Source organism: Vidua chalybeata, chromosome 1 (assembly GCF_026979565.1).
Source record: "Vidua chalybeata isolate OUT-0048 chromosome 1, bVidCha1 merged haplotype, whole genome shotgun sequence".
In the NCBI taxonomy this organism is placed as follows: Eukaryota; Metazoa; Chordata; class Aves; order Passeriformes; family Viduidae; genus Vidua; species Vidua chalybeata.
The window spans coordinates 69,146,054-69,161,531 of NC_071530.1; the positions used below are offsets into that span (position 1 = coordinate 69,146,054).

At 43.1% G+C, this 15,478-nt stretch overlaps 1 protein-coding gene across 1 annotated transcript; it reads right to left on the reverse strand.

The window, feature by feature from the left end:
* Positions 1-1,266: 1,266 nt before the first annotated feature.
* LOC128786567 (ribosyldihydronicotinamide dehydrogenase [quinone]-like) lies at positions 1,267-12,025 on the reverse strand. The gene is made up of 8 exons (XM_053939911.1): positions 12,000-12,025; positions 7,884-7,919; positions 7,668-7,720; positions 6,403-6,567; positions 5,388-5,518; positions 4,323-4,436; positions 2,890-2,982; positions 1,267-2,003 (listed from the first exon to the last, which is right to left on the reverse strand). Exons 1-8 carry the CDS (start codon positions 12,023-12,025, stop codon positions 1,830-1,832), a joined length of 792 nt encoding a protein of 263 aa, XP_053795886.1. The 3' UTR covers positions 1,267-1,829.
* Positions 12,026-15,478: the final 3,453 nt, after the last annotated feature.

The window sequence follows — 15,478 nt, forward strand, 5'->3', positions numbered from 1 at the left end:
GTAGGATTTTTCTTAAAAAAAAAAAAAAAAAGAAATGAAAAGAACTAGTACTTACATTGTGCATAGTATTAGTTGTTAGCTGTTTCTCTCTTCAGCACAAACTTTTGATGAATAGTTTATTACAAAATATATTCCTCTGCAAGCAGGCAGCTCACCTCAGTGATGTTGCTTCAGGAACCAAATATTAAACCACAGCATGAACTACACCTGGTTTAAATGTCAGGTTTTTTGAAACCTGGATTAAAGGCACCTTGCTGCAAGATACCAGTTTTGGTTTCTCTAGGCTATGAGGCTTCTTGGTAACATAGTTCAGATGGGTATCTGTTTGTTTTCTTCTATTGTTCTGCAATTGCAAGCATGTTTAACCTGCCATTTCAGAACACCAAATAAAAGAAATACTACCCTGATTTCTGGAAAAAATTGTCATAGAAAAAGATCAGACCACTGCCTAGACATCTGTGGGAGAGCAGGGCCACCAGTAACAGAAAACAAATACCCAGACTAAATGGAAGAGGAAAGCATGTTCCTTTATACCCTTCTCCCCAGCCTGAAGTGCAGCTACGAGTTACTCACCTGATTCTAGTTTCTTTCTCATGACATCAATGCTGGTTTGGCAGGGTGACATTTGACTTTTAGCATAATGTGATTTAGAAGGACAATTATTCTTTACTTCAAAATGGCTGTAACATTTCCAGTGCTGCTAAGGCAGCAATACTGTCACTTCCTTTCTCTCTCCTTACTAAGCACAAACGAGTCTCTGTTGGTTTTCTATGTGGTAAAATTCCCCTGAGTTTTGGAAAAGGCATGTGTCAGAACACATGCGCAGCCCAGCACAATGCCCTGCATAGCACACACTAAAAGAACATCAGGCCAAGGACAATAACTCTTAGCTCACCACCCACTGCCACTGCACAGTTGATGGCTTCCAAAGCATGCAACAGCAGCACCCTTGTGGAATCTGAAAACTTGGGCTCACATGCCCCACAGCAGGCATCTGCAACTGCTTGGGGCAGCTCTGTTTCCTGGGAAATGTCTCTGCTGGATGTGGCCCTTCACTTCGTACAGGAGCAAACTGGAACAGGTGACTGGTGTGAGAGGGCAGGAAAAAACTAGGATTCCATTTTGCCTCTACAAAGGGTAATCAAAATAGAGAAGTCCATTTGATTTTAGGAAGTTGCATACTTTACAAATGGAAGTTGTAGTCTACAAAGGAAGGCAATTCATGCATATACCAATATACAAAATTTGCATTTTTTTTCACTTTTCTGGTATCTGTTATGGCTTTAACATTGCTTTGTAAATATGTCTAAAAGCCTGGGGCTGCCCACAAGGCTTTCCACCTGTGTAAGACACTTTGCAATGGTACATCCTTTTGCAACACTACTCATGATTGGTTTTGTTGCTCCAAGGCAAAAGCTCTCACAACCAATGACAAGTGGCTTTAAAATGAAAAGTTGGTTATGGGCAAGATATTCCCTGGTAAAGGAAAAAAAAAATATTAAAATAAACTTGGCCATGTACTTCACTCTTTGACAAGCAGTATAATGGTATAATCTGCCATGAAATATCACGTGTGTTATCAACCATAAGGAGGCAGGATGACACTGTTTATGTGAGCAAGGAGAACAACACAAAGAGTTTTGCACCCACCCTTGAAGGGAATCCCTTGGGAATCACTGAAGATAAATGCTATGTTGTCAGTTAAACTGCTAGATGTGGTATTCAAGATTCTTAAAATGCGCTTGAATTAGGAGATTAGTGTTCAGGTATTTAGACAGAGCATCAAAAATAATGGAGAAAAAAAAATCTTGTAGTCTTGCACCTGAACACTACTTGAAATACCACTCAGGAGAGCAGTCTATGGGTTCTTCCTTCCAAAGAGTCTTCAGACGCTGGGTCCAGGCAGCCAGCATCTTCTTCCTCTTCTCCTCAGAGACATTCTCTGGAGCATAACAGATGTGAGGTTCAAGGACTTTGACACCACAGAAGTGCATGATTCCATGCTGGATTAAAAAAAAAAAAAAAAAAAAAAAAAAGCCTCAGGAAATATTTACTCTTACTTTCATATGAAGAGCATGGAAGATTCAGATCTGTTCTGTTTCTCTGATCCGATATCAGCCAGGTTCTCTAAACCTGTGCATTTATCAGGAGAAGGGAAGAAAATTGCTGTTAAACACACAGGACTGTCCTCTTTGGATGCTGTACGCTGTTCAATTTGCAGGGATAAGGGACAGTCTAAAGTTCATTGTTTTGTTTGAACCTCCTCAGTTTTTTCCTGAACTGCAGTGTGTTTCACATCTACTTCCATGTTGGTTTCCTGGATTTTTTTTTTTTTCTTTTGGTTTGGTTTTTAAGCTTTTGCCTCTGGCTTAGCCATATGATCCTGCATGAAGGCTAGTGCCTGTGGAAGTTCAGCTTGCCATTTTCTCTCTGTGTGTTTCTGAATTTAGAGTTGTGTTTCATGTTTTTGTCACATCTAATTGTGAGTTGTGCAGCTGGACAGCTCCTCAGGGGTAAGGAGCTGGTAACTGCAGTGGGGATGAGACTATGGCATCCTTCACATATTGGATAACCTCAGGGAACAGAAATTCTGCACGCTAAAGCTAAAGGAAATCCTGTAACAGCAGAGACACTGGAAAAGCTGACAGCAGAAGCTTTCCCCAGATTGCAAGCTGGAGGAAGGGGGACAAAACAACTTTAAAACTCTATGGACTTTTGAAGTAATCTCAAGATTTTAGAGTCCGGTTTATAACCTGCAGATGCTTGGAGCAGGCAACTTAATTATTTCTTATTATGTTTTGTATAAAATAATCAATAAAACAATTATTTATAAGTAGCTGGAATAGTAAAAGTTAAAGCAAACAGTATCCTTATATTCATATATTATACCTGCATGGGCCATAGGAGATAGCGAATATCGCCTCTGATTGCATATTTCTCTTTGCTTCCTCCCGTAGTGAAAGAAAACAATGATAATTTGTCCTAGAATTAGGAAAGTAGTGCTTGAGTTGGACATGTTTAAAGAAGAGTGGCTGAATAGTTCCAAAGATATGTGGGGGAACCTGGACAGCATTAATTTCTAGAGGAGGGGGTGTCCACTTCCTCCCCAGATGTTCCAAGGACTGGCAGTTCTGAGGCAAAGATTGATGTCATACAATTACGTCAATGGACTGAGTGTTTGGGCTTTGGGCAGAGATGGGTTAAAAAGAAAATAAATTATGTGTCTGACACCCTTGTGTGAAGGAGGGCTGATCCTTTTTCTTCCTTATGCAACATTTGGAAAACTGTGTCTGGAAAGCCCTCTGTTACTGTGAAAAATCTCTATTCCTGTCCTCTCTGCAGAAATTTTATGCTAAAGTCTCCCTTCAAACTTGGGCTTGCTTAACCACCATGTTTCTTCTGCTTCTGTGATTATGGTATTAGCCAGGTGCTCAGCTTCTCTCATCTCAGTTTTAGCTACTGTAATCAAACGAACATTTTTCCAGTGCGGTATCCCAAATGTCTTGAGCCTGTACCCATCTGCAGCTGTGATCACTGAGGATTATGCCTGTTTATGTCAGTGAGGCAGCCATTTCTGAAATTTAAAGAAACTGAAATGTTTGAAATTGTTAAGAACATCTGAACTAACAGGGATTAACATGCAGTGAAATAAATGTGAAACTAATATTGATTGTTTTTTGATACCACATTTGTTACCAAATAAGATCTATCAGAGATAGTGGGCCAGAATTTTCAGGTAGATTCTCAGTGCTGTGGGGAATTAAAAATGTATGAATTGACAATGAGATACTGCTCATGCCAAATGAAAAGCTACAGAGAGGAAAAGGTTCAGAGTAGACAGTTGTGACAGAGGCTCATACTCTGGGTATTTCAGATTTCTGATTAAGTTTTATAGTTCAAGTCCAACCTTTGACATCTAATCCCAGAACAGGACTTTGACACCTAGTGTGTCAGTCACTACAGATAAGAGCAGTGCTATAGTCGCAGGAGGACTGTAGTTATAGGAAATGGATTGATTTTAACCGTTTGCAAGCTGTATGCTACCACAGGATACTCTTATGCTCCTAAAAAATTATATAGCTCACATAGTAGGCCAGTCTTTAGGAGATAGTGTAAATCTTTAGGAAATGCAACAGTCTCCTTATTTTCTTACCCTCCAGACAGTGTTAAAAACCCAGAAAATCAATCAACATGTTACCAAAGCATTATTTCAGAGCAGTGAAAAGCGAGAGCTCTAAACAACTACAATGGCAAAGAGTGAACAAGGCCCCATAGAACATGGTGCAAGCCTTGATCTTAATAAAACAATTCCAAAAACATACCTGGAGCAAACCACCATCATAAACCTTTGACAAATCATAAGCAAAGCCTTGGACCAAGACTCTGTCCATCCAGCCCTTCAGGATTGCAGGCATGTTGAACCAAAACAAGGGAAACTAGGCAAAGAGAAAATGACCTGGTTAGCACAGGGAGTCTGGGCCACCCTTAGGCTGGGTTTGTAGGACAAATCCTGTCCTCAGATCCTGTATGTACCTTCTCCAGCTCTCTGTCAGTAGAGGTAGTAACAGCGCCTGGCAAAAGAAGCTGAAGTGCTTTCTGTTTGTGGTAAAGCATAGGGCCAGACCCGAGCATCTACAGCACACCAACATTGTGGTGTATGTGAGGGCTTCCATCCAGAATAAAGTTGGAATATGATTAATTGGAGGGTGCCATTTTATTCAGATTTAAGACTGTACAGAGTCATGTCTCCTATGGCTGAAATGCAACAGAAACGAATATGTTATTAGCAGGATTGACATCTGGTGATCAGTTCTGATCTGACAGTCTGCTGACAAATGCCAGGGTATCATAGGAAAGACTTTTTTTCAAACCCTGCCAACATGATGCCACCAAGCCATGTCTAAGGCCAACAGGGACACAAAGAAAGGTAAGGCTACTACTTCCCTTCACAGTACTTTGGGATCTGTAGACACTGGGGACAGAGCTGGCATAGTGGAGAATAGAGATGGGCTGTAAAGCTCCGTTATCAATTCCCAGTAATGTTTCTGCAACTCAGCAACAAATGAGAACAGTCTGCTAGGGAAAGCCCAATTCCCTGACTTCACTGGCTATCCCCAGCTCCTTGACAAGGAAATAATCCTTCCTCTGCTTCCTGCCAGCCTGTCTGACATCCAGGGTCACATATGTCTTTGTGCATCCATCAGGAAGTTTGGCCCAGTGTTGGAGAGTTCCCGGGGTTGCTGTTGTTTCAACCTGCATCATTGTGCTACTCAATTAGTGGATTTGCTGTAGTAATGACCCAGATCATTGTACTACTGCTCTGTAGTTTTTACTGTACCATTTACCTAAAGTCAACATCACAACTGAATTCTGTTTAAAATAATGACCTGAAAAATCAGCAGGTCTGCTTCCTGCACTTTCTTCTGCTCTTCAACCAGGTCTTTGGACAACTCTCCTCTCTTGTAAGCCTCCCAGGTTTCCACACCATAATTGAACGCTTCTGAGTTGTGCAGGTGACCTGTGGGTAGAATTGAACAGTCATTCCTTGCCCCCTGTGCAGTATCAGTGCCAGATAAGAGTTGAATGCAGGCTGCCATTCATAGTTCTAAACTGAGTTACTGCTTTCCATTTTTCCTACTTTCTTGTCTTTGTTGGATGATATTCATCATCAACCCAGCTGATGGTTGCTTGATTTCAAAAATGAGAGGAACGTAGGATCTCAGCGTTCTAAAGCTGCACCTTGCTGTAGTGACACAGGAAGTGCAATATGAGGACCTAGGTTTGCCTCAGGACTCTGGGGATGCAGGTGGAAGATTTAAGAGAATGTTGTGAATTGTTCTGCCTCTGCCTTAGGGCTCACTGAGGCCATCCTGCAGTTGTAAGCACTGTGGAGGTGCTTTCCTGCCTCTGTAACTGGGAAATTCACCAAGGGATGGGGAACCAGTATTGGCCAGCTCTACTGACTCCACGAGCAGATCATCAGTCTCTAGCAGAAGACAGGGGCAGTTGTAGCCTCGTGAACCAAACTGTAGCAAGTCCCAGAAGGGCATCTGAAGGCATTTCCTCTCCATGAGAAATGGTCTTTAGAGGCTGATTATGGACACGTGCTAACGTGTTTTTTCCTGTCTGTAATCTCACTGAGATACAAAGTTCATGTTCAGGAGTGGACCTTCAGCAATGCAGATGTCTGGTTATGAATAAGTTTCCTATTAATGAATTTTGTTTCTTATTAATCTCTTGAGGATCTGATGGCTGGAGCACCTCTCCTATCAAGACCGACTGAGAGTTGGGGTTGTTCAGCATAGGGAAGATTTCAGGGAGACTTTTTTCAGCCTTCTGACACCTGAAGGGGGTCTTACAAGTCACTGCTTTTTGAGAGAGGCATATTTTGGCTGGGCTTACCAACAATGTCATTCCTTGTTGCTCTGGGCTCAAACTGCATGGCGTATAAATCCGACACGGTGACGCTGCAGCCCTGCTTGGTCAGCTCTTCCACAGCAATCTTCAGCAAAGATCCATTGAAGGACTTGGGCTCTTGATGTGCATAGACTATCAGGACTTTTTTCCCTGGAGGCAGAAAGAGATCCAGGAGACCATTTGGATTCTAGGAGGCAAGTGCAGAACAGTTTGTAGAGCTTGGGCTCATTCCTCACTCTTTCTGTAGTGTCTTTTCCCAAGGACACAGAAGCAGTGAAAGCAGAGTGACAGTGGCAGCATTTGACTCCTGCTCAGCAGCACTGAGTGACTCCTGAGGCACTGACTGCTGCATGTGCCCAGCCCAGCAATTCTGTGCTACACTGGGCTTTCCTAGGTGGAACTCAGTGGACAGACGGGGTGTTCCATAGCAGGTCACGCTGCCCTACATCAGCACAACACAGCCCCTTCTCTTGAGTCAACAAGGAAAAAGGAAATATTTTCTATGCCATTGCAGTTGTTTATAGATAACCAGAGAACCAAATTTATAGGGATTATTGGGACAAGGGACGAGGTTTGCAAAACATGCAGCTCCTATTTCCTGACTTCCAAGGCAAAAATTCAGGTATCTCATGAGGTCAGTTTCTCTGGGACACAGCTTCAGCCAGGAGCAACACCTGCCAGGTGACAGGCAAGTTTACAGTGTCAATGGAAAACAGTAGAATCCGAACTCAATATTTGATGAAAAAACAGCTCATTTTTAACCTAAATAATAAGAGGTAACTATTTCACGTGGGTGCACAGTGTCCATGAAACAAGAGTTCTGCAAAAAAAGACAATTAAAACTTTCAGGTCAAATGCTATCATAAATTCAACATGTGTACAACCTTTTTAAACTCCTTTCTATATGTTATTCTGGAATATAAGGATCGGTTGCCTCTTTGCTCTTCCTATCAGCTCCTAGCAAACAGGCAGCCCTAGGGAGTGCCTGGAGATGGACAAGCTCCCCAAGGTGCTCAGTTTGATTCTGCAAAGCTGCCAAATTTTTTCCCTTTTGGTAGAGCTGAGGGCACTTGGGCAGAGTGTTTGGAGAGACTGGAGTTTTCCAAGGCATCACTTACTGAAGTAATTTCAGTCGTTTGGAAAAGTAAGACCTCAGCGTCCCAACTAAACACGGCAGAGAGGCCCCATCCCTGAGGCACCCAGCGTCCAGGGCTGGAGCGAGCAGCATTTTCACCCGGATTTGCTCTTACCTGCCATTGCTGGGGAGCGCTGGGGAGCTTCACTCTTGATAATCTGGTGCTGCCTGAGAACTCAAGTGAGAGATTCGCTGGTGAGAAACATCTGGAACAGGTCCGAGAGGAATCGCCGGGTGCATGGCGCCGCTCCGGGTCCCGTGCTGCCCTCTGGAAAGTGCCTCCAGAACGGCCCCGGCGCTCCGGCCCCAGCGCCAGCCCGGCTGCCCTTACCTGCTCCTCGGGGCCCGCAGCACACCTGCGGCGGGGCTGGGAGAGACCCTTCACAAAATCACTGAATATCCTGGGCTGGAAGCGACCCAGAAGGATCATCGAGTCTGACTCCTCGGCGACGCGGCCGGGCCGGCCCTAGGGCAGCGCCAGCGCGGGGCGGGATGAGGATCGGCGCCGCCCGCAGCCACGGCTCCGGCTTTTTTCATCTGGTTTCGTTTGATACCCCACAGTTGCAGCTCTTGCACTGTGAGTGGCAGTGAAGCGTCAATCCGTGCTCTTCTCCCCTGTCTGCTGGTGATTTTGTGGACCTGCAGCATGTGCCGGCTGAACCACCTTTCTCCTGGACTGTTCTTCGGTGGCGATTTGTTTTTAGAAGCCCTTCTGTACTTTTAATCCTTCCCAGTGCTCTTCTCTGCCCCTTTCCAGTTTTGCTGTATCATTTCTTGAAGTGAAGGAACCATCTCTACACATAGTTTTCACACTGTGGACATGCCTTACATATACCCAGTAGTCTGATGATTTTCTGCTCCATGGTCCTTCTAATTCCTGATGTAAAATTTGTGCTTTTTTGACTGCTATGGAGTGTTGAGCTGATGAGTGTGTGAAATTATCTGTCATAATTAGAAGATTTTACTCCTGTGTGGTGATAGTCAGCTCAAAGCCCTTTATTTTAAAAGTGAGGCCAATCTGGTTGGTTTGTCTCCTGTAAGCATCTCTTATGGTTCACAAAGACTGAAAATAACTTTCACTTGTTTAACCTCTTGAGCAGCATTCAGAACACTGTGCTGGTCTTAGTTCTCATAGAGGTTAGAAACAACCCTTCTGCTCTATGAACGACTTACCTATTGGAGGAATTTGGCACAGGTTTGTAGCTTAAATACTATTCTTCAGATATATTATGGGTACACTTCCCTACTGGTATCCAAAATACTTTTACTCTTGATTTGTAGCCCCAAACCATCTAAAGAAGATGAGTAACTTTTATTCTCTGAAAATCTAATCAGGAAACTTGATTTTCTATTGCTTTTCTTGGGGCAGGCATTGGACACATAGCAGAGGAGGGTGGAAATACTTTTTTTTTTTTTTTAATTGCTGCAGTATTTGCTTATTGGTCCATTTATTTAGAAAGTTTATGAGTTGGATTTAATTCTGTCTTCAGCTTGAGAGAAACCAAGCACCCATTCTTAAAGAACGACCCCCAAATCACACTGCAAGTTGTTTATTCTGGAGTGGGTACATGATCAGTTCTTGTTAAAGCTGTTTCACTGCAGAAAAATACTTTATATTTTGGTGAAGGAAAAGATAGGAAGTGGGCATCGTTTTATTACTTAGGCACTGGGATGACCTTGGAACAGGAAAGCTCCAGTCTTTATGTCAAGAATTGCTGAAAATTTTAACATGCAATAGCAGATGAGTGCTGTAGTGACCTACTGCAGAAGATGAGGGTAACCCAGGTTCTTGTTAATAAATCCCTTGGGGAGGATTAGAGGGAAACAACAACACTGAATGATTGGTAAAGAAATGCTTCCTAATGTCCAGTCTAAACCTGCCCTGGTGCAGCTCTGAGCCATTCCCACTGTCATTGGATCCAGGAGAGGAGAGCTCAGCACTTCCATCTAAACCACTCTGAAACAGACAGGTTTGTTGCTTCAAGGCAGCAAAGAGTTGAGCCATAAACACAATCAAAGCCATTACAGATGCCACTGTAAAGTACAAGCACATGCAGCACTTAGGTTGATTGATTTCTTCAGCAATTGAATTAGATGAAAGTTTTCCCCTCCCACTTTATCAGATGACACAGCACACAAGGTTGTGATGCACAATAGCTGTTGTATAAATCCGTGTGGAAATGCTAATATCGTATTTGTGTGTGTATGTGTGCATTTTGTTCCATACAAATTGCTTACTGTGGGTTAGAGTGCAAGGGATGGTCATATTAGAAAAGAAATTCATTAGGATAAATGAAATATATTAGAATATAACCGCACAGGAACTACTTTAACTATTCTTATGCCTTTTCCTAGGATTGATACGAAGTTTACTGTTTATATGGTTCCGTCTCTGGAGTAGTATATCAATGTTTTAAGATACTGTGCATCTAAAGGATATTTGTTGTGCCCTCTAGCGCCCAGGGTGAGGGTTTACCTTTACAGCAGAAGTGAAGCCTCCGCCGAGGACGAGCACTTAATCCCTAAGGCAAATTCCGCCCCAAACAAAATGTTTTTAGAATCTTTGCTGCCAGTGATAATAAATAGCAAGGAAAAACGTTGCTAACAAATTGTTAGTGTGAGAGAATTCCTATTTAAGATTAGTTTTCCGTGACTTTTGCAGAGAACATAGCGACTAGGGGAACAGTTCTAAACAGTGAGTACTGTGGTTCTGCACTGAAAAGGAAGAAAAAAGGAGAAACTGAGAAATAATACCCAACAGAAGATAGGTCTTTCTCCCCATACGTGCCACAATAACACCGGAGCTAATTCGTAGGCTTGTTTTGTCATGTGATAAAGATGACAATCACTCTTGTATTGATCTTTCTCCTTAGACAGAAAGGCTGATGGGCTTGTGCAACAGGAAGGAAGGAAGGAAGTAGGAGGACTGTGGGACTAACAGCCTCTCACTGTGACCTGTTTTCTTCTCAGTCTGTCTGTATGGTAATAAGTAACAGAAATTGAAAATGGTAACCTCTGGGGTTAAGTCTGTAATACAGTCTCTTAATCAAAAGCAAACCAGGGATAGTGTCCCAGAACAGGGATAGTGTCCCAGAAAACATCACTTATCAGTTGTTTAGCTTATTTTTAAACTTTGTGATGTTAAATATTTATGAAAGTGTATAAATTAAATATATATCTAAGGCTTTTATCCGTTTGAAATGGAATTGCAGCTTCTGCTAGCAGATCAGGTGTAAGAGGACTAGTTCAGTCAAATACAAATTTGTTACTTTCAAATTTGTAATCCCTTCTGTAATTTTTGACTGAGGAGTCTGGCCTGAAATGCTCTTTTGATGAGAGGCTAAAGTTTCAAATCTGGCTATGAATTCAGTCTTTGTCTGTAAAGCACAGCATATCTAGGATTTGTCTTTGCATCTGAACAATGAGACTCTTTGCTAAATGTGAGTGTCTTTCTTTGCCCCATTTGTGATAGCAAAAGGCAATAAGAAGTGTCTGCACTCTCCCTCAAATACTTGTGGAATAGTTACTGTAAATATGGAGTGAAAATAATATTAACTGGTACTTAAAGAGGCAATGAATAAGCAGTTTAATTTCAGGGCAAGGTACTTTATGGAGTATTTGAACTGAGAATGGCAATGATATAAAAAAAACTTGAATACATCTGAGCATAGTTTTCTGAGAAAGTATTTTAAAATCTGCTGATATTCTACAGCTCTACCTATCTGACTTTGAACAAGTTTGAAATACAGTTTTAAAGATTTTGAGCTTTTTCAGGAGACAGGTGAAGAAGGGACTAAGCAGATTTTCTATGCCAATAATTCTTCCCTTAGATGAAACAAAAACTTGTGGGACCTGTTTCAATAGTCATTGCACATCAAAATTGCTTTCTATCCCTAATGTAAGATTTACATTTGTCTATTATGGAGAAAAGACCATCCATCATGCTGGCATTCTGTTTTCATATTCAAGCTGATGCTTCTTTAGATTTGAAAAGCAATGCTGGAAAGAAGCCCAGCTGCTGCCTGAAGCCTGTTATGGTGGGGAAAACAATCCTATACAGGTGATCAAGCACAGAGAGGCAGCAGAACATACATAAGGGGCTGCCTCTGGTGAGTCCAGTGACATGTGTGACATTATGTATTTCAGAAGCAACTAGTTTTAGATATTCTTTCCAAAGGAATTTTTACAGGTTCCTCTCACATGCCAGAGTACCAGTCTGAAACATCTGACAGGTCACTCTGTGCACCTGCAAATGCCATGGGGAAAAAAGCCAGGGAAATGAACAGGGAGCACCCACTTGCTCAGTGTGCCATGACCTCATCCTGGAAGTTTGTTATGGGACGAACCCATGATAGTAACTTGGTGATTGCTTTCCAGTTACTGTTGAGCCTTTTATTGACTTGGAATCAAGCTATGGTATGGGATCAAGCCCTGTACAGGAACACACCATCCCATGAGCTGAGCGCTAGCCATCCTGGTAAAAGAGTCATCAAAGGAAAATTGTTTTAACACACAGTGCCCTGCCTAGGCTCAGGATTAACAACCCTGCGCTGGAAATAGTGATCAGCTCAGTGACAATTGTCTTCAAAACAAATCCATCTACTTAATCAGCGCTCAAAAGGATAATGTTATGCAGAGGCCAATATTCGGGGGGGAGGCCCCTCTGGATTTCCACCAAAACCCGACTGTCAAAGGCTTCAATAGGAGCAAAGCAACGTTTCAGTCTTTAGTGCCCCCAACTAATTGAGCCTGTTGTGAGCGACAGAATAGTCAGGAGGGCGCTTGCCCTGCCGAAGCCCAGCTGGGGGTGCTGGAGAGCCGAGAACGGCACCGAGAGCTGCTTTAAACACCTTGAGCCGCGCGGAGCATCAGGTCCATCCCCCATACCAGTGTGTTTTCTCCCTTGTCCGGGGAGTTGCAAAACAAATAGGGAGTTAATAAAAATCTTTCTTGTGTTTGCCAGGTGTGGCTCTGCTGAGCAGCTATTTTGTTGCTTCCACCATCCTTTCTCGGTCTGTTTTATATGTCAGATAAAGAATCTAGATACCTTGGATTTCACTTGTACATTTAATAGTTCATTCATAGAACAGATATTGTTATCATAGTACTTGATACAAATTAAGAGTAATGATTAATGTTTGATGGATAGGCAAACTGATGCTTAGAGACAAAGGGAGGCTCAACAAAAAGATAAAACCACCTCCAGTCCGCCTATGGGCAAAACTTCAGCCCCTTAAACTGCGTGTTGTCCAATCTGTTATGCTCAAAATCCACCAGGAGAAAACTTTCTTAATTAGGATTTGATCAGGAATTATATAGGTAATGATTGTGCAGTGTGAAATACAGGGAAAACCCCCAGAGCCAGAGCTGGGATCCAAACTCCTCTCTGCACTACCAGGGCCAGCCAGCAGGCCACAGCCGTGCTATGCAAGAGTTGCTGCTGCCTGCGCTCTCTTCTGCAGGTGGGAGTCTCTCCAGCACGGAGGTGCCCTGACTTTCCCCAGCCCTCACCTCCTGCTCTTCTACACTTTCGTGGCTGAGGTGCCCTGAAGTGCAAAACCTGTGATAAAATTCTCTCCAGGGAGACAGGGTTTCAATTCTAGTCTTAATCATTGGGCTATAACATAGGAGGGGAAAAATAAAATAGTCAGCACGTGCATGCTTGGGAAAAGATATGTGCCAGCTTCTGTGTATGGGAGTGGAGGCCTGTTGGTAGTTGTCCCCCTGGGATGTACCAAAATGGTTGGGGAAGCAGATGATTCAAGACATATTCCTGATATTACTTGATTTTGCATTACTGTTGGCTGGCTACAGATAATCTGTCTTTCTGTGGCCCTTTGACTCCTGAACCCTCTTTTCCAGGATGTCCATGTTGGCTCTTCTCTCTCTGCCAATGGACCCCATGCAGGCTGCAGCCAGCAAAGGGCTGCCCAGGGGAGCAGGTGGGGTTTGGCTGGTGGCCCCTTGGGAAATGACTGCTTGCATCCCACCTTCTTAGCCCCTGCCAGGTCAGGGCCCGAGCGCTGCCATGGGCTATGATTCTCTCAGACAAATAGTAGGTTTATAACATTAATATACAACGTAAGCCTTTGCCGGGCTAGAGCGTTACCATATCTGATAGGTACTCCCGCCCTCTCGGGATCCCAGTCATCAGAGGTGTGAAAGGGTAATCTCACAGAAATGTAACCAGTACCCATACATACCTCCTCTCCACGCAGGGAAAGGAGGAAGGCGTTCCCACATAAGGAGGTGTACACTCCAGTACACTGCAGAAGCCAGCTTGGTAAGCTCCCCTGAAGGGTAGATGTTGCAGTTTTACAGGACGACCAATACAACGTTTTGGCAATTGACGGAGTGGAGGTTAGAGCAATGCAAAATTACATATTCATACAAGTTGTTGTTAATTCAATGATTTGCTTGTGTTTTGGGAGTTCTGGTTTGAAAAAGATTAAGTTTGTTGCTGTAGTATGAACTAAAATTCACACAGCTCAATGTGCCCCATCACTTTAGATTGCCTCTAGCTTGGTCTGCATGAAAGAGTTGGCAAAGACTTGTGTATGGCTCAGAAAGGTTTGTCCCAGGCACTAAGGGGCATTAGTCACACAGCTATATGCATACTTCTTTTTTTTCATGTTGCTGTGGGGTATCCCCATTTGCTCCCAGACCTCCTATGCAAAAGGCACAAGAACAAAGTTACTTCCCTGCAGCACCCTAACTAGTAGTGCAGATCCAACACTGCTGACACAGAGCCCTTACATTTGAGATTTACTTCCTTGCCATACATCTGTGCTGCCCAGCCCCTTCCCCTCCCCCTCTCTTTGCTATCTGCAGTATTGCAAACCCCAAGAGCAATGAGCAGAGCTGAGAAATTCCCCAAACTCAGTTATCCGTGCAGCTACTCAGCATGACTCTCACAGCACTCAACATGTGCATTGCTTCCCCCATTGGGTTTTTTGACCTTTTCTGTGGCCTATTGTCATCTAGCATCCTGTGTTCACACCACCTCACAAGCCAAAATAGTTTGTTCTGGGATTAATTTCTGTGGTTCAGGGGCTCAACCTGACAAGTAATGTAGCAGCAGCCAAAGCTTACAGCAAAACCCCAAGTAGAAAATTGAAAGAGAGATAAGTTCCTTTCCCTCTCCTCTCTCTGCAAACTCAAATGATCAACCTAAAGGATTCTCCATACATTTTTGGGTAAAGAGGCATCATAGCCTTTTTTTCTCCCTTTTATTGTTCTGTCCCATAACAGAATCCCTCACTACTGCAGTTTCACCTTGTGGGAAGATAGCATAGCAAGGTATGCTAATTTCTCATATATGTAATTTCTTCCCATTCTCAAACTACTGCAATGATAGCACAATTGTTCCTGGAAAAGTGTGCATTAGTGTTTGTGATAGTGAATACACTCTGAAAAATTATTGTGGTTTAGAGGTAGAACAGTCAGGGGAATATGTGCAAATCTGGGAAGTAATAACAATTAATTTTTTCCACTGACAATCTCCTTGGCCATGGGAAAGTTGCATAGACTCCTGTTTTGAACAGTCATTCACTCAAGTTCATTTATCTTGATTTTTGGATGCCGATCTTGAAAGAGATGGGGTGGGAGCACCAAAGGGCCACTCAGCCCCTGTATCCGTATATTCCTTAGAGAACCCTTGGCAATAGGCACCCATGAGAGCAAGCTCAGATTGAGCACTCAGAAATAAAAAGCTACTTTTGAAAGAAGGGCTTTAAGGCTAAGGTTATGAAAATGCTGGTTATCATGAATGCTTATTTCAAAAGGTCAATTAGTGCCCAAGATGTGTGTTCCAGGAGAGTGAGGGGAGGAAGGACGTCTCCCCTCCTGCTGCTGTTTCTCTGGGGAATCACAGTCCACAAGTGATATGAAGGCTGACAGCATTCTGCTCCGCTGCTTGAAAATGGG

Excerpts from the sequence above, each read along its gene's own strand:
- LOC128786567 (XM_053939911.1), bottom strand. The coding sequence starts at position 12,025 with ATGGCTAGCGCTCAGCTCATGGGATG. Across the intron at positions 7,721-7,883 it reads CTGCGGGCCCCGAGGAGCAG|GCAGCACCAGATTATCAAGA; the intron begins GTAAGGGCAGCC and ends TTGAGTTCTCAG. Across the intron at positions 5,519-6,402 it reads AACAAGGAATGACATTGTTG|GTCACCTGCACAACTCAGAA; the intron begins GTAAGCCCAGCC and ends TTCTACCCACAG.